Source organism: Mobula birostris, chromosome 3 (assembly GCF_030028105.1).
Source record: "Mobula birostris isolate sMobBir1 chromosome 3, sMobBir1.hap1, whole genome shotgun sequence".
NCBI lineage: Eukaryota > Metazoa > Chordata > Chondrichthyes > Myliobatiformes > Myliobatidae > Mobula > Mobula birostris.
In genome coordinates, this window is record NC_092372.1 from 80,683,506 (window position 1) to 80,709,272 (window position 25,767).

The following is a 25,767-nucleotide window of genomic DNA, read 5'->3' on the forward strand; positions in this document are numbered from 1 at the left end:
GTCCTGATGAAGGGTCTCAGCCTGAAATGGCGACTGAACTCTTTTCCATAGATGCTGCCTGACCTGCTGAGTTCCTCCAGCATCTGCAGATTTTCTCCTGTTTGTGCATAACTTTTCTCTGACTTGGCAAGATATATCAAGTGCCTTGCCCCAGGATTGTGCTTCAATATTTAGCAACTTATACACTAAGTGAAGGCACTGAAGGTATGGTTACTAATAAGTGTTGGCGCATGGCCAAGTAGTTAAGGCGTTGGACTAGTGATATGAAGATCACAAGCTGAGGTAGCGTGTTGTGTCCTTGAGCAAGGCACTTAATCACACAGTGCTCCAGCACTTTATAGCCCAGCGGCGGCAGTTGGTGACAAGACAAAACAGGTGTGTGTGAGGAGGACATAGACAAGTTATACTCCAACAGGATACAAGTAGATTAAATGTGTTCAATGAACTAGCCAAGGGAACATAATAAGCACTAATTTCAGCACAACACAACATAATAGCAGTGTCTGACCTATACTTGCCTGGATATAATATTTAAAGACCTCTCTCCCCCAACCAAACTCCTAAGAAAACTGAAAAAATAAACAAACATAAACATCTAGGCTAATTTTGACAACAATCTACAAAATTCCAACTTTTCTAGACAATTGAAATTAATTCAGGAAATTAGTGCTGGCAAGCAGCTTTTGCCTAAGCCAGAACTGGCCCAACTTGTGCTTTAAAGGAGTTTAGAGAGTCAGCATCAGCCACCAATTGTTCCAGGTTACATATTACCTATTGCTGATGTTGTTACCTCTTTCCGATGTGCAACAACATCAAAGTGTGCTGTGATCTACAGGCTAGGGTTTCACATTCAACAAACTAAATGCAATTTATATTCTTGGCACATCATTCAAATTCTAAGGTTGCTATAGCTCAGCAACATTTATTAGATACTAGATATGTTGCAAGTTTATATTTTACGAAATTATCTTTGAAATTATTGTGTGTCCTTATATTAATGTAATGTATTGATTGAAGCCAGCTGCTGTGTCATGGTTCTGTCTGCGTGCATGACGCAGAATGAACTCCACCACAAGCAGTTACTGGAATAACGGCAAAACAAAATATAAAAGTGAAGACTGGCCACTACCCAAAAGCATAACAAACATCACAAATCAGAGTGATTTTGAGCCACTCAATTATAAAACAGATGGCAACCAACTTGCATAGCTGTTATCAAAAACTTTTGATATTAAAGAAAATGAGTATTGTTGGTATTACTGCCAGAACACATCCCACATCTTTTGGACCTCCAGAAGGTCAACAGCTGAGCTTCAAACAGTATAGTTTTGTTCTTAAGGAGCAGATTGTAGTGAAAGAGATTCACTTACCATCAAGTTGTGCTGCCTCAGCCATAGTTTAATGTGTTCCTGGTAGAGTATTAATAAACCTCGTTTTCTAGGTCAGGATTAAGAAGGCTGTTACATTTCATTGTGATAACAAAATATAGCCAAGGAAACGGTTAAAGTTCAGTCAAAACTGATAAAGCTATGGCTATAATTCAAGAAAGAATTGGGTGAATCTTGTTACAAGATCTTGAAGCTGATCTACAGTTCTAATCAGTAATCTGAAAAGGCAGAGTGACGGGAACATGGGTTCTACTCTTGTTCTCTATACAGTTGCCTACTTTTCAAATGTTGCATCAGTGGATATCCTAGTAACATCTTCAACACAATGTCTGCAAGAGTTGAATGAATCTGTTACAAGGGATGTGTCTATCCTGAACCTCAGTGGCCTCAAGCTTAGAAGAAGCTACCCAGACTGCCTGAGGTACTACAGCCAGCTACAGGTAAAAAGCTAGAAGTTTGGTCTTAAGCTAGAAAACTGGCTTAATTTTCTTTATGTTATTCTTCAGCATGTTAGGTTAACATATACTCATTCTGCAATTTCACAGTTATGGAAACAGAGTGACATTGTAATTAATTCTCCAAAGTTAAGACAGCAGGAGGATTTTTATTACAACCAAGTGAAATAAATATTATTTTTTTCCTATTAATATAGTCACCAGTTGCTGAATTATTGCCTAGCAATAAAATGTCACCAATGATATTAATGTATTTGGAAAATGCTCCATCTTCCAGGAGTATGAGTCTTGTTAGAGTTCTGCTTCGTTGTGGATTATGACTTACAAAGTGTAACCTAAAACAACATAAAATCCTATATGTAAAAGCCTTAATGCAGGTCCTGAAAACTATAGTTTAATAATGCAGCATTGCTTTATAAAAAAAATCATGTTCACATGGGATTATTTCATCTGTTGCTTTAATAGATGCATTAAGTAGTTAACAAATAATAGCCCTGGAAAAATAAGAATCAAAAGAGCTGCTGAATAGATTATTTTTGTAGTCAAATATTCAAAGGAATGAATTTGAGGTTTCAAAAGAGAAATGTTTTTATCCACCTTCTTTCAGAATAATTCCTATGATGCACATGTTTATAAACAACAAATCAGAAGATAAATACTTATGAAATTTTAATCTTATTCAGGAATCATTGGAATAATAGTCTACGTAGCAGGACAACAGATTAGATGTTCAGGCATGCAAGACCTATTTGCCTTAGAGAGGAAGAAAAGTTTTGCACAGATGCAGCAGTATTGAGTACAGCTCCAGCCTCTATAATCTATTACAGTATTCATTTTCTCCAAGTACAGTAATGATGAGATACAATTTTGTGTTACTATAGTTTGTTGTAGAGAGCAGAAATGATATTTTCAAAATTGCAACAGAAGTAATCAAAAGTTCACAACTATAAATAGTTATTGATCACTGATGTTCAAATGTAAAGTTTGAAATATTCTTCAGATTTATAATTAACATCAAATAAACAGTCCTGTTTCATTTCAGGTCTTACTTCTTAACACTTCCAACTTAAATACTTTGGATGATACAATATTTTTGAACACATCTAGTATTAAACAGCTCTATCTACAAGATAACAGGTTAAGAGAATTTCCATCCAAACCAATGGTTCCTCTCACTCAGCTTCAGGTCCTATATATCAATAACAATTACATCAAAGAGATTAAATCAGGTATGTCCCTTTTGCTTTCTGAACCAAAAAGGATTTATACCCTGTTTATGGGAGGTTACTAACAGAGACTAATATTGTGATGAAGGCAAATAACATTACTTCCATAACTGGTTAAAAATAAAATTGTTGGAGATTGTTCTGGAATATTGCATGGTGCTGAAATAAAATGTATCACATTTTAACCTCAACAAATTAATCTCTAGTTACTGCATTACTTAGCTATAGCTATCTATATTTATAAAGAGTGAAATTATTTGTTTCAAAAGAGGGAAGACATAATTACCAGTTTTCTTGGCTTCCACACATCCTTAAGTACTTCAAATGTAGACATTGATGTACTGTAAACTATTTTAAAAAGAGCTATGGTACATATTATTATATAAGACCAGAGCATATGGTTTGATTATGGGTCTAGTATATTTCCAATTACACCCAGACAAACTAAAAGACTGTGAGCAGCCTCCAATTTCTGATTCTGGAAGAGATACAACTTGCATTGAAATATTTCCTGTCAAAATTCCTCCTTTAGGTTAAGTCCTAGCACATGCTGACCTCTACTTAGAGCCAATGTTGCAACAAATTTGGTGCTGGAAAGGCCAATTAATCTGTATTCCCTCAATATACAGTACCGACAAACTACAAATATCAAAGAGGAGTTCACAACAACAAATGAACAATGCACTGAAGAAATCTGATGGGTTTGAGAAATCAGTTGGCCAAGTGACGAAATTTACTGGACTTAGATGAGGTGCTGTTAATCAATTCTTTCTTTAAAAAAAACATTGTAAAATATTCCCTACTATGTAGCCAATAAAACTTAAAAGGGTGTGTTTTGATATTTCATATATTAACCTTGTCAGATCAGTGGAAACATGAAAATTCACCCCAATGCAGTTAGAAATGTTATGCACAATTAACCTTTACTTCTGAGTAGATGCCTTTCAGGACTTGAAGGAGCTCAGACAGCTTCACCTGGGGCCCCAGATGCAGTTTCAAAGCTTTGAATATCAAGCCCTTCTCCCTCTGAAAAAAGTTAAGGTAAGAGTAAAGCTTGGTGGGGGAATAATAAGTCGAAGAAAGTAGTGGTGGTAACAGATGTCTCTTCCTTGCTCATTGATCTATAACAAATAATCTCTGAATCAAGGTTATCATCATTATGAAATTTGTTGTTTTGCAGGAATGGTACCATGCGATGCATAAAATATACTATAAATTATAATAAATATGAAATATAAAGTGCTGTGTAAAAGTATATAGCTAGGGTGCCTAAGACTTGCACAGTACTATATTTGTCAATGTGGAGCGGAGAGTGAGTTTGTAACTCTGGCAGGAGCATATAATGTTGGGAATGGTGAGAGTGGAGCAGCATGGAAGGGGAGTGGGTCAGGAGGCAAAGAAGGAGTGCCAGCTTGCCAGGGGGAAGCTTGTGTGCAGACACATTCAACCCTGCGATCCCAGGCATGGTCATTTGATTCCAAACAATTGATTTATTGATTACAGAGTGTCTCTCTAGCGCTTCCTGCTTCCTCCTCTCTTCTTTCCCCATTTTCAAACCATGATTCCCCACTCCCTATCCACTTCCCACTCTAGAGTCCACAATAGAGGTTTATTACTCACATATGTCATGGCATTTGTTTTTTGCAGCAGCAGTACAATGCAATACGGTACATTAAATTACTATGGTACTGTGCAGAAGTCAAGGGCATCCTAGGTGTGTGTGTCTGTCTGTGTGTGTGTGTGTATGTGTATATATATATACACACATATGCACTTAAGACTTTTGCACAGTACTGTATATATTTAAAAATCAAATTAAATTAGTGCAAAAAACCCCAGCAAAAATAGGTAGTGTTCATGGGTTGATTGTTGATTTAGAAATCTGATGGCGGTGGGGAAGAGGTTGTTGCTAAAACATTGAGAGTGTGTCTTCAGGCTCCTGTATCTCCTCTCTGATGATAGCAATGAAAAGGGGTGACCTCATTGCAACCTATCGAATGGTGAAAGGCCTTGATAGAGTGGATGTGGAGAGGATGCTTCCTATAGTAGGACAGTCTAAGACCAGAGGACACGGCCTTGGAATAGAGGGGTGTCTTTTTAGAATGGAGATGAGGAAGAATTTCTTTAGCCAGAGAGTGGTGAATCTGTGGCATTCGTTGCCACAGGCAGCTGTGGTGGATGTCTTTATGTATATTTAAGGCAGAGGTTGATAGATTCTTGATTGGTCAGGGCATGAAGGGATACGGAGAGAAGTCAGGAGATTGGGACTGAGAGGAAAATTTGACCAGCCATAATGAAGTGGCAGAGCAGACTCGGTGGGCAAAATAGTCTAATTCTGTTCCTATATCTTATGGTCTTATGTCCTGGGTGGAGGGGGTCCTTAATGATGGATGCTGCCTTTTTGGAACATTGCCTTTTGAAGATGTCCTTAACGATGGGGACACTAGTGCCCATAATAGAGCTGGCTGAGTTTACAACCTTCTGCAGCTTTTTCTGATTTTGTGTAGTGGCCCCTCAATACCAGATGGTGATACAACCAATTAGAATGCTCTTCACGATATATCCGTAGAACTTAGCTGGAATCTTTCATGACATACCAAATCTCCTCAAACTCCTAATAAAATATAACCAGATCAATCAATCCTGGGCCCAACAGACAATTTCTATGGTCCCATCAATAACAGGAGTTACTTCAATATTAGCAAAGGATTAGCTCCATGACCAAGGAGTGGCAAGGGAACATTTACACCACACATAATACTTCAAGACTTTCCTAAGTTTATTATCAAACTGAATTACAATAGAAAGATGACTGCTGACATAACTGAAGCTGATCTAAAAACTGCAATTAGTAGGCTTAAATTAAGCAAATCACCAGGATCAGATGGATATACGGCAGAGTGGTATAAAGAGTTTAGAAGTGAGTTAATTCCTATTTTACTCCCCACACTGAACTGGGCTCTAAGAAAGGCGCAAATGCCACCCAGCTGGAAGGAGGCAATAATCTCAGCTACACCGAAAGAAGGCAAGGATAAAATGGAATGTGGGTCATTTAGACCAATATCTATTCTTAATGTGGATTATAGAATATTTACCTCCATCATGGCCAAACGATTAGAAGAGTTTCTACCCACGCTGATTCATAATGATCAGACAGGTTTTATACAACAATGCCAAACACAAGACAATATATGAAGGACACTTCACATTATGGATCATATTTAAAAAAATGAAATCAAACTGAATTACAAGAGATTAATGTAAGGACGATATTTGCTTCTCCACCTCCATCACCCACTCAATTTGCCTTCTCCTACCACAACTCTGCCAGAGCTATTTAACCATAGACTAGACAAAAAAAACCTCAGCGTTTTCCTGGACAGAAAGTTGGAGTATCAAATACTTCACTTTGACCAGTACAGACCTTACAGTCAACAATCAGTTCTTTAGTTTTGCTCTCACTGAGTGAGATGTTATTGTTTTCGCGGAGTAGAGCCAGGTGATGCACCTGTGTAAAGGGTCAGCAAGGGGGAGATGCTATTGAGCAGAACCTTACTAACTGAGGTCTGCTGATCAGGAAGACGAGTATGCAGTTCTGGAGGAGGGCACAGAAGACCAGATCTTGAAGTTTGATGATGAGTTGGATGTGATGATTATATTAAATGACAAGTTGTGGTCATTGAACAACAGCCTTAAGTGTGAGTTCCATTTGGCCTGATCAGACTGAGCAGAGTGAAAAGCCACAGGATTCGCATCTGTTATCGACCTGCTGTGGTGGTCGGCAAATTGGAGCGGATCCAGGTCATCTCTGAGGCAGAGTGGATTTGTACCATACCAACCTCTCAAAGTACTTCATTACAGTTGATGTAAATGCCACTGGACAGCAGTCATTGAGGCAGCTCACCACACTGGTGCAACAGACACCTTTTTGAAGCAGGTAGGAACCTCAGACTATAGAAGTGATACCTTGTTCATAAGTAATCCAGCCAGTTAGTCCACACAGATCTTTAGTACTTGGCCAGGTATGCTGTCTGGATTTGAAGTATTTTGTGGATTCACTCTCTTGAAAGATGCTTTAGGTCCTATGGCCCACCATGTCTATGCCAACTGTCATGTCACCTGTACTAATCCTACTTACCTACTTTAATTTCAAATCTTGCTATATCCCTTCAGTCGGGTATCTGCCAAGATGTCTCTTAAGTGATGTTACTGTTCATGCCTCCGCACCTCTTCCAGTGCTTCGTTCCAGATACCAGCTGTGTGAAAAAATTATTCTTTGGATTCCCTTCAAACCTCCTCCCTCTCTCCTTAAACCCATGTCATCTAGTTTTAGACATGGAAAATAGACAGTGGCCTTCACTGTCTCTCATAATTTTATAAACATTTGTTATGTTACCCCTCAGCCTCCAAGGAACTGGGAGCAGATTGCTGACATGTAATTATAAGTAGTAGTTCTTCAGCCCAGAAAGAGACTCAGGCACAAAGGCAGTAATAGCTCAACAACATAATAAAAAGTGACTGATAATGCAGTAATCATGTGTTATTGAACTGTAATTTTAATGTGTGACAAAGCAAGGAATCACTCATGATTTTGCTATTCTTTTTAGTGGAGACACTGGTCTATTTTACTAGTTTGGATGAACTCTCAGATGTTCTAACATGCACATTCCAACTAAACGCTGGCAAACTGCCACTAGTGTAACTAATAATCCAGCAAACTGGAAATGCCATTATAAATACAGCATTTATTTTTTACTCAGGTCAAATTGACCACAAACTTCCCACTCAGATTCCGATAAAAGTCCAGTTTTAACCAGTTCCACCAGCCAAGGTCTCTGGAACTTTACATTCATGCAGTATTGTAAATATCTCATAAATCTCACATGCTGACATCACTCCGTTCTGTTCATCAGCTACCACAAGCCACACACAGTTGTTATCAGGCAAACATACACATGAAGATGATGGAAGGTGAAGGCACCAGAAATTTTCCAGTTTGAGCTGAGAAGCTTGAATGCGCATATCTCCATTAACATAATATTCTAGAAGACATCAACTAATGTTAAACTCTTTCCTTCAGGTGCTGGTTCTCAAGGGCCTCAACCTCACCTTTGTACCTGTCATTAATCAAATGCAGCTGCTTCAGGATCTGGACTTATCTGATAATAAAATCGATAGAGTATTAGCACAGTACTTTTATAATCTCACCAAACTCCGGGTGCTGCAATTGGCAGGTAATGCAGATGAAAGTTACGTCTTATGTTTGCTTCTTGTTCAAGTATTCTGGTGCTTTTAACATACTAATTGATTGATACTATGGATTACTATTGTTTGGGTATACAGCCGTTAGCATGACATGTAAAAAACAATACAAAGGAAATATGGAACACATTGGAGGTACGTAATAGGCCCTAGATTTTTAAGTTTTCTTTCAAATTGAGGTCTCATATCTGCAAGCAAAACAATAATGTTGATGCTTTTTTTGCCGCTGAAGGTTCCGGTCAATGTGACACATGACTCTTTCCATCTCCTGTCCTGTTGCTCCTCCTTTCTCCATTCACTTTTGTCTCATCAGAGTTAAACTCCAAAAGGCAAAGGAGCAGAATGGGGACATTCAGCCCATTGTGTCTGCTCCACCATTTCACCATGGTTGACCCATATACCTCTCAACTCCACTCTCCTATAAGTTTCCATGCCCTGACTAATCAACCTTCTACCTAATCAACACAAACCCATGGTCTCCACTATGGTCTGTGGCAACAAATTCCATGGATTCACCACCCTCTAGCTAAAGAAATTCCTCTTCATCTCCGTTCTAAATGGGCGTCCCTCTATTCTGAGGTTGTGCCCTCTGGTCCTAGACTCCCCCGCCACTGGCAACATCAGCTCCACACCTGCTCTATCTAGGTCTTCCAACATTCAATATGTTTCAATGAGATCCTCCCTCATTCTTCTAATTTCCAATAAATAAAAGCCCAGAGCCACCAATCGTTCCTCATATGAGAAGCCTTTCATTCCCAGAATTATTCTCATGAATCTCCTTTGAACCCTTCTCCAATGTCAGCACATCCTTTTTTAAATAAGGCACCAAAAACTACGTACAATACTCCAAATGAGCCCTCACCATTGCCTTATAAAGCCTTAGCATTACATCCTTGCTTTTATATTCTAGTCCTCTCAAAATGAAAGTTAACATTGTATTTGCCTTCTTCACCACTGGCTCAAACTGTGAATTAACCTTTAGTGAATCCCATAAGGACTCACAAATCCCTTTGCACCTCGGATTTTAGAATTTTCTCCCCATTTAGAAAATAGTATATGCTTTTATTCTTACTACCAAAATGCTTGACTATACACTTCCTGACATTGTATTCCATCTGCCACTTATTCGCCCATTCTGTAATCTGTCAAGTCCTTCTGTAGCCTCTCTACTTCCTCAAAACTACCTGCCCCTTCACCTATCTTCATATCGTCTCAAACTTTGCAACGAAGCCATCAATTTCATCATTCAAATCATTGACATACAACATAAGAAGTATCAGTCCCAACACAGATCCCTGTGGAACACCACTAGTTACCGGCAGCCAACCAGAAAAAGCTCCCTCTATTCCTAATCTTTGCCTCCTGCCAATCAGCCAGTGCTCTATTCATGCTAGTATCTTTCCTGTAATGCCATGGGCTCTTATCGTGTTAAGCAGCCTAAAGAGTGCCTTCACAAAGGCCTTCTGAAAATCGAAGTACACGACATCCACTGATTCACCTTTGTCTAACTTGCTTGTTAATTCCTCAAAAAATTCCAGCAGATTTGTCATGCAAAATTTTCCCTTTAGGAAACTTTGGACTATTTTATCATGTGCCTCCAAGTACTGCAAAACCATATCCTTCTGGAACCATGCCAGAATCTAATAATTCTTGAAAGATCATTGTCAATACCTTTATAATCTCTTCAGCTACCTCTTTCAGAACCCTGGGATGTAGTCCAGTGGTCATACTTTCATCTTCCCAAGCACCTTTTCCATATTAAAAACAACTGTGGCCCACACCCTGGCTACTGTTCGAGGCCTGCATATAACTCCCATCTGGATATTTTTACTCTTGCAGTTTCTTCATTCTGCCTACCAAGATTCTAAATCTTCTGTTCCTATGTCACCACTTTCTAATGATTTGATTTCATCGTTTACCAACAGAACCACTCTACCCTCTCTGCCTGCCTGTCCTTTTGATGCAATGTGTATCCTTGGGTATTAATCTCCTTTCAGCCTCATCTCAGTGATGCTCATAATGTCATAACTGCCACTTACTAACTGCACTACAAGATCATCTACCTTATTCCATATACTGTGTGCATTTAAATATAGCACCTTCAGTCCTTCTGATTTTGTCCCCTGTTGCACTTCAATTTTGCCCCATCATCTGCCTCTCTTTCCTGACAGTCTCACTACAAACTGCTTCCACTTGTATTCCAATGCCCCTTCTCAGCCCCATCACTCAGGTTCCCATCCCCCTGCCAAATTAGTTTAAACCCTCCCAAACAGCTCTAACAAACCTGCCTGTTGGGATATTGGTCCCTGTCAGGTTCAGGTGTAATCTGTCCCTTTGGTACAGGTCATATCTTCCCCAGAAGAGATCCCAATGATCCAGAAATTTGAAACCTTTCCCCCTGCACCACTTTTTCAGCCACATGTTCATTTGCCAAAGCATCCTATTCCTACCCTCACTGGTACATGGCACAGGCAGCAATCCAGAAATTGCTACCCTGGAGATTCTGCTTTTTAGCTTTCTACCACACTCCATAAATCCTCTCTTCAGGACCTCCTCGCTTTTCCTACCTATGTCATTGCTGCCAATATATACATGGACTTCTGGGTGCTCGCACTCCCCTTTAGAATAGTGTGGCCCGATCCAAGACACCCCTGACCCTGGCACCTGGGGGGGGGAACATACCATCTGGGTGATATATCATGTCCACAGAATCTCGTGTCTACTCCTCTAACTATGGAATCTCCTATCACTACTGCAGTCCTCCCCCACCCCCTCCCTTCTCAGCCACAGCGCCAGACCCAGTGCCAGAGACCCAGCAAATGTAGTTTCCTCCTGGTAGGTTGTCACCCTCAACAGTATCCATAGCGGTATACTTACTATGAAGGGGAATGGCCACCAGGGGTACTCTGTACTGGCTGTCCCTTTCCATTTCCTCTCCTAACAGTCACCCAGGTACCTGCCACCTACAGCTTGGGGGTGACTACCTCCCTGTTGCTCCTATTGATCACTTCTTCCGTTTCTCGTATGGGTTAAAGGTCATGGAGCAGCAGCTCCAGTTCCTTAACATGTACTCTGAGGAGCTGCAGCTCGGTGCACCTGGTACAGATGTGGTATCTGGGAGGCTGGAGGTCTCCCAGGCTCCCACATCTCACAGAACAAACACAAAACAGCTCTTGGAGCCATTCTCACTGCTCTAACTATGCACAAACAGATGAAGAATGAACAATGAAGAAAGAAGAAACTCATCAGATACTTACCTTGCTCAAGCCTATTGAACCAAAGCCTCCCCACCCTAACATTGGTCCACTCACATAATGGCCGCTCCGCTTGTCCCTGCCTTATTATTTGCCCTTGCTAATGAATTGTGACTGTGCCACCGAAAAAAGCCAAAAGTCCCGGGAAAGCTCCTTTAGTAAATCTCTCGCTCCCAGACTTGTACCTGGCCTCCTCCACTGATTCGACTGCACTGCTGTAAAAAAGCCAGATAATTATATTTCTCTACCTACTCAGTCGCACCATATCTCTCCTCTCCTCACCACCTCATGTCAGAATACTGTTCCCTCAAGAATACTTTACTCATACTTTAAGTTATACTTGCCTTTCCACTTTCTAACGTAGCTGCTACTGGAACCATATTCAACACCTTGCTACAACACTGTCTAGTTATTCAGCACCTGTACACAGGAGTCAAACTTAATTGTTATTATTGGGCAGGAAACTGACACAGCTAGATAACCACCAATTTCACATCATCAAAATTCTCTTTTCCATTCACTAATTCATACTCTGTTCTTTCATTCACTCCCAGACAGAAGAAATCGACAGAGATTGTCAAAGAATTCTGCCTCAGCACCAGAGATTTATATTATAACCTAACCATAGGCCAGGTGTACAGTTGTCAAGCTGTGTTTCTGATTAATGGGAGGGTTAAGAAAAATTTCTCCCAAGGTTCCTGTCTAACCCACTAACTTTCCATTTAAGTAGGTAATTACATTCTTTCCCTTGTTTCTTTTTCTCTATATTTGTAAATTGAGAGGTTTGTGAAGTAGAAGCATAGTTTTGAAGAAATGGTAATTCATTATTGTAACATGTACTGAGATACGGTGAAAAGTTTATATTGCATGACAGATCATTCCATACACAAGTAAGTCAAAAGGGGGAAAAAAAGACTATGTAGAATACAAAATTCAAAGTAAATTTATTATCAAAGTACATATATGTCACCATATACAACGCTGAGACTCACTTTCTCGTGGCTATACTCAGTAAATCAAATAGTCATAATAGAATCAATGGAAAACCACACCCAACAGGACGGACAACCAGCGTGCAGAAGACAACAGACTGTGCAAATACAAAAGAAAAAAAGAAATAATAATAATGAATAAAATAAATATTGAGAACCTGAGATTAAAAGTCCTTGAAAGTGAGTCCACTGGTTGTAGGAACAGTTTGGTGATGGGGCAAGTGAAGTTGAGTGAAGTTATCCTCTCTGGTTCTACAGCCTGATGGTTGAGGGGTAATAATTGTTCCTGAACCTGGTGGTATGAATCCTGAGGATCCTGTACCTTCTTCCTGATGGCAGCAAATAGGACAGCATGACCTGAGTGGTAGGGGTCCCTGATGATAGATACTGCTTTCCTGCAACAGCGCTCTACATAGATGTGCTTAATGGTGGGAAAGGCTCTACTCATGAGTGGCTGGGCTGTATCCACTACTTTTTGTAGGATTCAATGTTACAGTTACAGAGAAAGTGGAGTACGGGTAGACAGAAGAAGTGCACAGGCCACGGCAAGTAGACTGAAAGATCTGCCTTGAGAGGAGATCTTATCGAAATCCACAAAGTTCTGGCAGATTTTGTCTGGCTGGATACTGGGAGGATTTGGCCACTGGCTGCAAGTGGGAAGGTGTAAAACCAGAGGTCCGGTCTCAAGTTATGGGATGAAACATTTAGGATAGTAGTGAAATGTACGTTTTCACTCAAGAAATGATGCTGTTGAATTCTCTACCACTTACAGTAAGACTATGCAGGTCAAACTGCTGCATATATCAAGGAGATACATAAATTTGCAGACACAACTGGCATCAAGGTACCAGGAAAGAGAGCAGAACTATGACATCAGGACAGAGGATCAGCTATGGGTGTACTGAATATTTTGTGACTTGCAAAATGTAGGGTTCATTATATAATCTTAACGTGTAGGAATGTGCATTTGCGTGCTTTAACTGATAGTGGAGTTTTGTAACCAATCCTATGTTTGTTAATGTATAAATAAAATCATGCAAGCTGTTTGGTTAGTTACATGACACCATTTAATCTTTTATCATCTCCTAGCAAACAAGGTTTTACATTTACATACACAAAATGCTGGAGGAACTCAGTACGTCAGGCAGCATCTATGGAAAGAAATAGAGTCAACATTTCGGGCCGAAACCTGTCATCAGAAAGATCAACTCTTTATTCCTTTTCATAGATGTTGCCTGCCCTACTAAGATCCTCCAGCATCTTGTGTGTGTTGCTCTGGATATCCAGCATCTGCGGAATCTCTTGTGTTTAAACTTTTATATTTGCACACACTAATATCTGTAGTTAACCAAACATACTTATGATTCTATGTTAGTGTTTGCCTCAAGTTAAGACATGATACCCTTCCATGTATAATATTGAGTTTATTCACTTCAAAACAATGAATTGTTTTTGCAGGCTGTAGGATCACATATATCAGCAAATCAGCTTTCAGTTCTCAGAAGAACCTAAGGCTGTTGGACCTGTCCAGGAATGGCCTCATAACCTTATCCAAAGAAACACTCAGTCCTATCATTCAGTCAGCAGGTGGTGCTGTTGTCATACTATTGGCCCAGAACCCATTTCACTGTGACGCCAGCATGTGCCCGATGAAGAAGTGGTTGGATATTGTAAAGGTACAAGCTTGGTTCCTGTTATTCTAAAAAACATTTCAATTTGAAGCCACCTTTTCTCTTCCAACATAATAAGGTGCTGAAGATTTTCCAGCAACTATGCATGTTAAAACTTAAAACTGCAGTCCTCCCCTTTGTTCAAATATACGTTGAACACATTAAAGAGGTGAGAGGGAGGGGCGAGGCAGATAATGGGTGGGCTGATCACCCGTCAGCCCATGACTTACCCCTCCCTTTCAACTCTTTATACCAGCCATCTCCCCTCTTCATTCTCTGTCCTGATTCAGGTCCTCAATCCAAAACATCAACTGTCCCTCTGGCTCCACAGATGCTGTCTGACCTGCTGAGTTCCTTCAGCAGTTTGCTTTTTGCTCCAGATTGCAGTATCTACAGTCCCTTGCACCTCCAAGCATACATTAATTAACCCAGTCATTAAATACGATTACCCTAAACTCATCCTCATTCTTGCAATGTTCAAGCGATTTGAGAGCTGTGCTGCAGCTGGTGAAAGCACACTTAATGAACAACTTACAGTTTTGCTCCATTCATGGAGGAACTCATGCTCAGAAAAATAAAAGGTGATTGTATCAACTCTTTATGAAGCTATTTGCACATCTCCACATAAGCTATAGATAAGGAACTGTATGGTTCTTGTAGGAGAGTTTTAGAGTAGGGAAAATTACAAGGGCATTAGGCAGGAACTAAGTAGAGTTAATGGGGAGAACTATTTTTTTTCTGGGAGGTCTATATCAAATGTTTGGAAAGGGTTTAAAGATCAATTGCATAGAGTACAGGAAAGGAATGTCCCTGTTAGAAGGAAGATTGGGGATGTAAACATAAGGAAACCTCGGATGTCCAGAAAGTTGATGAATTTAGTCAAGTAGATAATGGAAAAGTATATAAAGCTTCAGAAGTTGGGATCAAACCAAGCACAAGAGGAGTATAAAGAAGCCAGAAAAGAACTGAAGAAGGGAATTAGGAAAGCCAGGAGGGGCCCTGAAAAGTCCTTGTGAAGTACGATCAAGGTAAATCCCAAGGCATTCTATACATATACAAAGAGCAAGAGGATAACTAAGGAGAAGGTGGGATCATTCAAGAATAAAGGGGGGAACATTTACTTGGATGCAAAGAATGTGAGTGAGATACTTAATGAGTACTTTGCTTCAGTATTTACCAAGGAAAATTATATGGAGGACCACAAGATTAGTGCTCAGTGTACAGTGACATGCAAAAGTTTGGGCAACCCTGGTCAAAATTTCTGTTACTGTGAATAGCTAAGTGAGTAAAAGATGACCTGATTTCCAAACGACGTAAGTTAAAGATGACACATTTCTTTAATATTTTAAGCAAGATTACTTTTTTATTTCCATCTTTTACAGTTTCAAAATGACAAAAAAAGAAAAGGGCCCCAAGCAAAAGTTTGGGCACCCTGCATGGTCAGTACTTAGTAACTCCCCCTTTGGCAAGTATCACAGCTTGTAAACGTTTTCAGTAGCCAGCTAAGAGTCTTTCATTTCTTGGTTGGGGGATTTTTGCCCATTCTTCCTTGCAAAAGGCTTTTAGTTCTGTGAGATCCTTGGGCCATCTTGCATGCATTGCTCTTTTGAGGTCTATCCACAGATTTTCAATGATGTTTAGGTCGGGGGACTGTGAGGGCCATAGCAAAACCTTCAACTTGCGCCTCTTGAGGTAGTCCATTGTGGATTTTGAGGTGTGTTTAGGATCATTATCCTGCAGTAGAAGCCATCCTCTTTTCATCTTCAGCCTTTTTTACAAATGGTGTGATGTGTGCTTCCAAAATTTGCTGGTGTTTAATTGAATTCATTCTTCCCTCTACCAGTGAAATGTTCCCCGTGCCATTGACTGCAACACAAGCCCAAAGCATGATCGATCTACCCCCGTGCTTAACAGTTGGAGAGGTGTTCTTTTCATGAAATTCTGCACCCTTTTTTCTCCAAACATACCTTTGCTCATTGCAGCCAAAAAGTTCTATTTTAACTTCATCAGTCCACAGGACTTGTTTCCAAAATGCATCAGGCTTGTTTAGATGTTCCTTTGCAAACTTCTGACGCTGAATTTTGTGGTGAGGATACAGGAAAGGATTTCTTCTGATGACTCTTCCATGAAGGTCATATTTGTGCAGGTGTCACTGCACAGTAGAACAGTGCACCACCACTCCAGAGTCCTGAAGGTCTTCTGCAGTCAAACAGGGGTTTTGATTTGCCTTTCTAGCAATCTTACAAGCAGTTCTCTTGGAAAGTTTTCTTGGTCTTCCAGACCTCAACTTGATCTCCACCATTCTTATTAACTGCCATTTCTTAATTACATTACGAACTGAGGAAACGGCTACCTAAAAACACTTTGCTATCTTCTTATAGCCTTCTCCTGCTTTGTGGGCACCATTTATTTTAATTTTCAGAGTGCTAGGCAGCTGCTTAGAGAAGCCTATGGCTGCTGATTGTTGGGACAAGGTTTGAGGAGTCAGGGTACTTATAAAACTTTGAAATTTGCATCACCTGGCCTTTCCTAACAATGACTGTGAACAAGCCATAGCCGTAACAAGCTAATTAAGGTCTGAGACCTTGGTACAAGTTATCTGAGAGCTCAAATCTCTTGGGGTGCCCAAACTTTTGCATGGTGCTCCTTTCCTTTTTTCCACTCTAAAATTGTATAAAACAAAAATAATACATCATTCTTGCTTAAAATGTTGAAAATAATCTTTCCTCTTTAACTTTATGTCTTTTGGAGATCAGTTCATTTTCTACTCACTTAACTATTCACAGTAACAGAAATTTTAACCAGGGGTGCCCAAACTTTTGCATACCACTGTATAAATATGTTAGGGCATTTAGAGGTCAAGGAGTAGGAAGTGTTGGGCCTCCTAATAAGTATTAAGGTGGTTAAATACCCAGAGCCCAATGGGATTTGCTCCAGCTTATTTTTGGAGGCAGCAGATGAGATTGCTGGGGCCTTGACCAGTATCTTCATGTCCTCTCTAGCTACAGGCCAGATCCCAGAGGATTGGTGAATGGATAACGCTTACCTCTATTTAAGAGGGGAACAAGGGAAAATCCTGGGAACTATAGACTGGTGAGTCTTACATCAGCTGTAGGGAAATTGTTGGAGAAAATTCTTAGGGATAGGATATATGAGCACTTGGAAACCCCTGGTCTAATTAGGGAGAACCAGCGTGGCTTGGGAGGGGCAGGTTGTGTCTTACCAACTTGACTGAGTTTTTTGACAAGATGACAATACAGATTGATGAAGGTAGGGCAGCGGATGTTGTCTACGTAGATTTTAGTAAGGCGTTTGACAAAGCACCTCTTAGGAGGCTAATCCAAAAGAATGGGGTCCAGAGAAAATTGGCTGTCCGGATTCAGAACTGGCTTGCACATAGCAAACAAAGGGTAGTGTTTGAAGGGACTTATTTGAGCTGGAGGTCTGTAATTAGTGGTGTTCCGCTGGGATCTCTGCTACTTGTGATGTATATAAATGACTGGGATGACTATGTAAATGGGTGGGTTAAGCAGTTTCGGGATGATACCAAGATTGGGAGTTGAAGACTGGCAAAAAAAAATACAGCGTGATATTGATCAGTTGCAGGAAAGGGCAGATGGAGTTTAACCCAGATAAATGTGATGTGTTGCACATCGGTAGACAAATGCAAGGAGACAATACACTGTTATGGGTAAGATTCTTAACAGTGTTGCTGAGAAAAGAGATCTTGGAATCGAAGTTCATACCTCCTTGAAAATGACTACACAGGTCGATAAGGTAGTTAAGAAGGCTTACGGAATTCTTGCTTTTATTAGTCAAGGCAATGAGTTCAAAAGTCAGGAGGTTATTTGCAACTTTATAAAATCCATCCCACAACATTAGGAAATAAAAATGTCTCCATCACTATGTACAATCAATAGGGAAGGGAAATGTGGAAGAACACCAAGACTGTATACATAATTGTTTTGTATGCATGTATGTACAGATAACAGACCCCAATCAGTTAAGTTAGACAACCTCTCCTCCTCCACTCTCACCCTGAACACCGGCATGCCTCAAGGCTGTGTTCTGAGCCCTCTTCTGTACTCCCTTTTCACCTATGACTGTGTTCCTGTACATGGTTCTAACTCCATAATCAAGTTCGCAGATGACACCACAGTGGTTGGCCTGATCAGAGGGGATGACAAGATGGCCTACAGGGACGAGACCCAGCACCTGGCCGTGTGGTGTGCTGACAACGACCTGACCCTTAACACCCAGAAGACCGAGGAGATCATTGTGGACTTCAGCATGCTAGGAGCCACTCTCACGTTCCCATCTACATCAATGGAACTGTAGTGGAGCGTGTATCAAGCTTCAATTCCTTGGTGTCCACATTTCCAAGGATCTCACCTGGTCCCTGAACCCCTCCATCCTGATCAAAAAGGTGCAACAGCGCCTTTATTTCCTTCAGAGCATCAAGAAAGCTCACCTCTGTCCCAGGATACTGACAGACTTTTACCGCTGTACCATTGAGAGCATACTCACCAACTGCATCTCAGTGTGGTATGGCAATTGTCCCGTATCAGACCGCAAAGCACTCCAGAGTGTGGTGAAAACTCCTCAGTGGATTATCGGCACCCAATTGCCCACCATTGAGAACATCTACCATGCTGTCCAAGTTGCATGCCATCTTGGACAATGTCTCCCATACACTACATAATGTACTGGGTGGGCACAGGAGTACATTCAGCCAGATACTCATTCCACCAAGATGCAACACAGAGCGTCATAGGAGGTCATTCCTGCCTGTGGCCATCAAACTTTACAACTCCTCCCTTGGAGGGTCAGACACCCTGAGCCAATAGACTGGTCCTGTACTTATTTCCTGGCATAATTTACATATTGTTTAATTATTTATGGTTTTATAGTGCTATATTTATACTCCGTTCTTGGTTGGTGCAACTGTAACGAAAACAAATTTCCCTTGGGATCCATAAAGTATGACTATGTCTATGACTAAATGCTGCCTGGACAGAGCAAAAAGCATTATCAAGGATGCATCTCACCCTAACCATGGACTTGTTACTCTCCTCCCATCTGGTAGGCACGACAGGACCCTCTGCTCCCACACCAGCAGGCACAGGAAGAGCTTCTTCCCTGAGGCTGTGACCCTGCTGAACCTCACATCGCAGTGCCAAGCAGTATTGCACCCATATTGTACTGTCTCAGTACTTTTATATTTGTGTGCAGTAGCACTTACTCTTTATTCGCAGTTATTTTGTAAATAACACTATTCTTTGCATTTCTGGTTAGATGCTAACTGCATTTCATTGGCTTTGTATCTGTACTCGGCACAATGACAATAAAGTTGAATCTAATCTAATCTAATATGCAAACAGATCAATGTGTATTGATAAATCTGATGGCCTGGTGAAAGAAGCTGTCCTGGAGATTGCTGGTCCTGGCCTTCATGCTGCGGTACCGTTTACCAGACGGAAGCAGCTGAAACAGTTTGTGGTTAGGGCAGCTGATGATCCCCCAGTTCATTTTATGCACCTACTACTGTAAATGTCCTGTATAAAGTAAAGTTCACATCCACAGATGCACTGAGCTGTCTGCTCCACTCTGCGGTGCCCTGCGATTGATGGTGGTACAGTTCCTATACCCAGCGGTGACACAGCCAGTCAAGATGGTCTTGATGGTGCCCCTGTAGAAAGTCCTGAGGATTTGGGGACTCATGCCAAACTTCTTCAGCTGTTTGAGGTGAAAAGGGCGTTGTTGTGCTTTTTTCACCACACAGCCGTATGTACAGTCCAGGTGAGATCCTCGGTGGAATTGAAATTACTCACTCCGTCAACTAGAGGCTACAGAAGGACTTGGACAGATTAGGAGAATGGGTAAAGAAATGGCAGATGGAATACAGTGTCAGGAAGTGCATGGTCATGCACTTGGGTAGAAGAAATGAAAGGATTGACTATTTTCTAAATGAAGAGAAAATACAAAAAAAAACTGAGACGCAAAGGTACTTGGGAGTCCTTGTGCAGGGTTCCCTAAAGGTTAATTTGCAGGTTGAGTCTGTAGTGAGGAAGGCAAATGCAATGTCAGCACTCATTTCAAGAGGATTAGGAATATAAAAGCAAGGATGTAATCTTGAAACTTCATAAAGTACTGGCGAGGCCTCACTTGGAGAATTGTGAAGCAGTTTGGGCCCCTTATCTTAGAACAGATGAGCTAAAACTAGATTGGATTCAAAGGAGGTTCACAAAAATGATTCCAGGATTGTATGGCTTGTCATATGAAGAGTGTTAAATGGCTTTGGGCCTATATTTACTAGAATTCAGAAGAATGAGGGATGACCCCATTGAATTGAATTCACCATTGAATGGTGAAAGGCCCTGATAGAGTGGATGTGCAGAACATGTTTCCTAAGGTGGTAGAGTCTAAGACCAGAGGATAGAGCCTCAGAATAGAGGGTGTCCTTTTAGAACTGAGATTAGGAGGAATTTTTTCAGCCAGAGGGTGGTGAATCTGTGGAATTATTTGCCACAGGCAGCTGTGGAGGGCAAGTCTTCATGTATATTTAAGGCAGAGATTGATAGATTCTTGATTGGTCAGGGCACGAAGGGAGACAGGAAGATGGCAGATGACTGGGGTTGAGAGGAAAATTGGATCAGCCATCATGAAATGGTGAGGCAAACTTGATGGGGCAAATGGCCTAAAATTCTGCTCCTACATATTATGGTCTGACTCTAGTTAGGCTACATCTGGAGAACTGCATTACAGTTCTAGTCACCCCACTATAGGAAGGATGTTGAACCTTTGGAGAAGATGCAGAAGAGGTTAACCAGGATGCTGCCTGATTCAGAGGGCATGTGCTATCACAAGAAACTGGATAAACTTGGGCTGTTTTCTCTGGAGCAGCGGAGGCTGAGGGGAGCTCTGGCAGAAGTTTAGAAGATTATGAGAGGCATAATTAAGAGTAAACAGGGAAGTTCTGTGTCCCAGGATTGAAATGTCTGATACAGGAGGGCATACATTGAATGTGAGGGGGAAATAGGTTCACAGGGGATGTGAGGGGTAAGTTTTTTACTCAGAGAGTGGTGGATGCCTGGAATGCGTTGCCTGGTACGGTGGTAGAGGGAAATACAACAGAGAATTTAAGGAGATGTTTGGGTAGGCACATGAATGTAAGGAAGGTGGAGGGATACGGACATTGTGTAGGTCGGAGGGATTCATGTTTGGGTGTTCTTAATTTGCTTTTTAGCTGGTTCGGCACAACATTATGTGCCAAATGGCCTGTACCTGCGCTGTAAATAAATAAACAGATTAAATGAAGTAAGCACAGGCCCCAGAATCCTTCCCTTTAACCTCTATGAGAATTTACTTTCACCCTCACCAACCCAGCATTATTTCCCATCAGCTCCCCTCCCCCACGTCAAGCCCAACCATCTGATTCAGCATCAAAAACCAGCCAAGTTGCTGAACAAAGATTTATCAGTATCTCTGAAGTGCGAGCATAATACAGAATCAGAGCATTTCACTGAATGCTGAGGAATGAGGGGAAATGACCATTTGCTAAATGATCATTTATACATAGAATTTTAAAGCAAACTTTCAATACTACTTCAGTGCTAGAATGAAATTAGTATATTTCATACCCTACAGGGACTGGTGCTGACCTCCCTGAGACAGGTAGTCAACTCCATTGGAGAGTTCAGGCATGGTTGATTCCATTTTCTCCTGAACAGCATCCCACTGTAGCAATTTGTTCAGCTCAATGACTTAACTTTCAAGCCTGATTGAGGAGACACAGAGGAGAGATTACAGTGCTGAGAAAGAATGAACAAAGAGGAATAACAAAGTATGCTGGAAACAAAGAACTTTCATTTTAATTGGATAATGAAGTTATTCTCTGACCAGGATGATATAAAGAGTTTACTGTAAGCTTGTGTATTTTCCAGATTTAACAGGGTGTAATCTTTGATTCTCGTTCTTCATAGTTGCACATACAGCTGGACATGATGTGTAGTAGCCCTGAGTCTCTCAGAGGACACTGGATGACCCAACTACCACTCACAAAATATAATTGTGTAAAAGAGCCTAATTTTGCACTTCTACCCAAAGCTTCAAACGTAAACAAAACTGCTATAGCACAATCATTTCTTGGGAAAGGTAACGTTCAGAAGTTATTCAGTATTCTAATTATTAAGGTATGGAATTTTATTCTATCATATCATCAATTTTTATTTCAATTGATTACTATTTTTTTGCCTTTTTACCAGGACCCACTGGCATCGTAGTAGTTTCTGCGGCTGTAACTTCCCTACTCCTCATCTCCGTAATATACTTAGCTTCAGCAAAATTAATTCAGTGGTCATTTCTCATGAAGCACTGTGCTTGTCGCAGTGCAGAATCCACTCAGCAAGGTAAAGAAGAGGCTGCCACAAACAGCATTCGTCCACAAGCCTGATGCAATTAATTGAACACCTACCATTACAAAAATAAGGCAAATGATCACAATGCTTAGTGATTTTTTGACTCTTGCTCACACACCTTCATCCAACAGTGAATAAAGATTTGGAGATGGAAAAGCTTACTTCATATATGCCCATTAGCAAAAACATCCAGTTGCTTTTTTCCAGTGCAAAAAAAATATTTACCCCTTTCATCACCCAGCGGATCGACTGATTACCTGAAAAATTCTTCCCATCGATTTCCATTGCTTCAAAACATAAGGAAACTATTCAAATTGAAGAACTTTCAAACTTGATACACGAATTTTATCTGTTTTCAGAAATATTTTTACTTCTAAAATGCCTTCAGCAATCTGGGTTTTGACAGTTGAAACAGAAATTAAAAACTGGAAATACTTAGCATCTATGGAGAGGGATAAACAGTGTTATAGTTTTAGGTCATGAGCTTTTAACAGTTCTTCCTGCACTGACGCTGTCTGACCTGTTCAGAAATTCCAGCACTTTTTAAATTTCACATTTCCAACATCTGCAGATTTATTTTTTGGCTTATTGGCATCTGAGTTGCCTAAATTGCTCTTCTAAGCCTGGGCTTTGATAAAATAGGTCACATCCATCCCAAAGATAATTCTGATTATGTTTAGTGAGCCATCAGTAATGGTTCAGGATTTTTTTTATTTGATCCAAATTAAACAGGCTTCCAATCCATTGAACTCAGCTGGGATGAAGAGTGGTGTAGTGATGATGTGGAAAATAATCAAGCTGCAAAAATGTGATGATACCAAATAATAGTAACCTTACTGCTTCAATAATCTTCTAATGTTGCAATAGTTTCAACATAAATCCCATTCCTGCATATTATAAACTTATTTTGTTCCCACATTTTCCAATATAGCAAGCACTGCAATTAAAAGTACTTCACTATCTGCAAAGTGAATCACATTTCCCAAATATGACAACACAAAAGTTTGCATTTATATGTGGAATTTAGTATATTCTCGGTTGAATCTCAGAACATCACAAATAACAAATGACACATCTCTATGATCTTTATCTGAAGTGAATTTTACACACTGGAAGAACTCTTTGCTCTTAAAATTCACTCAGTGAATATCTAATATCCACCTAAATATGTTGTTTTATCCAAAGGTACTTGTAATTGAGCCCAGCTACCTTCAACCAGTAACATAAATTCAAAAGCCTTTATGCCAAGCGTTACGAGATGAAAATATGATGAAAACTGTCTAATTAAAATCCACTGGAAGAGCCACTTATTTTAGTTTTTTTCCGTAACAAAAAAGACTAGCTCAGAAGAAAACAAAAGAACAAAGCAATGTACTGTATTCATATGCACAGGATTTACTGTTTGTTAGAAAGAGCTATCTTCTACTTGCAATTTAAAGTATCTACTTTGCTGAGTGAAGTATTTACATTCCATTTACTGTTAAGAAGCAAAGTCTTTGATGTAATTCCTTTGATGTTTTTCAACAGAGTTACTTTGCTGTAACGTGAAACAATTCTGTACTGGGTCAAACACTCAACATTAATTTAATGAAAAAAAACACAAGAACAAGTTTGTGATTCTCCTCCAAAGTCAAAAAGTGTTTTACAAAACTCAAATTCATTGAGCAGGTATTACAATCAATATTCATGAATATTCAGACTCTCTATTTAATGAGGATTATGTGACAAGATCCAAAACTATTCAAACCACTTATTTACAAGAAAGAAAAATTAGAACAAGTATTGGAATTTATGTTTTATAGATAACTTTGTACAAAGAAAGGCTCATATTTTAAAGAACTTTCCATTTAAGTTAAAACAAGCAGTATGTTTAGAGAAATAAGCTTCATATTTGACATTTGTTCATAAAGTGAAAATGTATATTCATGTATTTCACAATTCTGATGTACTTACTCAGGGTTTTACATTCATGGATGAGCACAATAAATGAAGATGGTTTTATATTTTTGGTAGAATTTCCAAAATAAGTTAAATTACTTTGATGCAAGTGTTTTCATGCACGCTTTCAGACTGGTAAAGACTGATTACTCCAAATGTCAGTTAGTAAACAAGGTGTGATCATTCAGAAGCACTGCAGCTACAACTAGTGCTGAAGGAGTTGTACAACTTTCTCAATGAATTAAAGATTTTCTGAGGTTTACTGTTCTTGTGAAGACTGGAAACTAGGCTGCGTACATTCAGGAAAGCCTCATCATTTAGCAACGCTTACAGCCAGTTACATACATCATCGTTTATTCTTCCTTCTCTGCTTCCGTTTTGATTTCCCAATTGCCCATTTAATAGTTTTCCTCTTTCCAGTACTCTTTTCTTGGTCTTGTTGCTCGGATTTGTTTATGCCACCTTCTTTATTCATTTCCAATGATTTCCGTTTCTGTAACTGTGACTTTTTACTGAATACAAGAGGGAATAAATAACACAAGAAATTATTAAGCCCCTGCCTAAACTTAGGAACGAACTTCAAAATGAATGCAAAGATAAACAAAAGAGTGGAAAAGTTACATCTACTTTAATTATAAAGTGGCTTAGCAGGCCGCTGAGATCATTCAAAATGGGCTAGCTAGGGAGTCACCAGAAGCAGGGTGCATTTGATCTTTCCAAATGCAGGATAAGCAGATCAGGTTACTTGATCCATACAGACCTTATATTATGCAAATTGCAGATCCCTCTACATCATAATCTGAGTAGGGCCTTCCAAATTGCCTGAATATTAATAGAGCCCAGAATCTCGATTACTGATGCCAGACAAACAAAAGGAAAAGGATCTCAGAGTCAGGTAAACTGCTGTCAAAAGCTTAAGAGAAAAGCCATTTTCCTGCCTGCTTGGTCTTCCAGTGTAACCTAGAGACGATGAGAAGGAATGAACAAGAATTCCACCAGATTGGTTTTTGAATTCACTGAATTCAAAAATCTAATACCAATAGAATGATAGAAAGGATAATGCAAAGTGAGACTGAGACTGAACTAAGAAAATTTTACAAGGGAAAATTAGCACAGGAGTTGGGTGGACTAATAAGATCTCAATTACTCTACTAGAAAAGCAATG

General features: G+C 40.0%; 2 protein-coding genes across 4 annotated transcripts in view; one reads left to right on the forward strand and one right to left on the reverse strand.

Annotated features, from left to right (window-relative positions):
• Positions 1–1,193: 1,193 nt before the first annotated feature.
• On the forward strand, positions 1,194–24,652 carry LOC140195131 (uncharacterized). Of its 2 annotated transcripts, XM_072252942.1 has the most exons (7): positions 1,194–1,828; positions 2,886–3,072; positions 4,007–4,110; positions 8,150–8,303; positions 14,036–14,253; positions 22,230–22,401; positions 22,512–24,652. In XM_072252942.1, exons 1-7 carry the CDS (start codon positions 1,631–1,633, stop codon positions 22,697–22,699), a joined length of 1,221 nt encoding a protein of 406 aa, XP_072109043.1. In that variant the 5' UTR covers positions 1,194–1,630; the 3' UTR covers positions 22,700–24,652. The 2 variants fall into 2 exon arrangements, with proteins under 2 accessions (XP_072109043.1, XP_072109044.1); XM_072252943.1 differs by lacking the exons at positions 22,230–22,401; positions 22,512–24,652 and adding an exon at positions 17,250–17,326.
• Positions 23,216–25,767, reverse strand: part of zcchc4 (zinc finger, CCHC domain containing 4) — a 102,139-nt gene continuing 99,587 nt past the window's right edge. Inside the window, exon 11 of one of the 2 annotated variants that reach the window (XM_072252938.1) lies at positions 23,216–25,114. In XM_072252938.1, coding sequence (XP_072109039.1) covers positions 24,949–25,114 — 166 coding nt within the window. In that variant the 3' untranslated portion in view covers positions 23,216–24,948. The remainder of the gene's footprint in view (positions 25,115–25,767) is intronic. The other variant, XM_072252937.1, reaches the window with a different exon arrangement.

Excerpts from the sequence above, each read along its gene's own strand:
- LOC140195131 (XM_072252942.1), top strand. The coding sequence starts at position 1,631 with ATGGGTTCTACTCTTGTTCTCTATACAGTTGCCTACTTTTCAAATGTT. Across the intron at positions 8,304-14,035 it reads CCGGGTGCTGCAATTGGCAG|GCTGTAGGATCACATATATC; the intron begins GTAATGCAGATG and ends TTGTTTTTGCAG. Across the intron at positions 22,402-22,511 it reads ACAATCATTTCTTGGGAAAG|GACCCACTGGCATCGTAGTA; the intron begins GTAACGTTCAGA and ends CCTTTTTACCAG.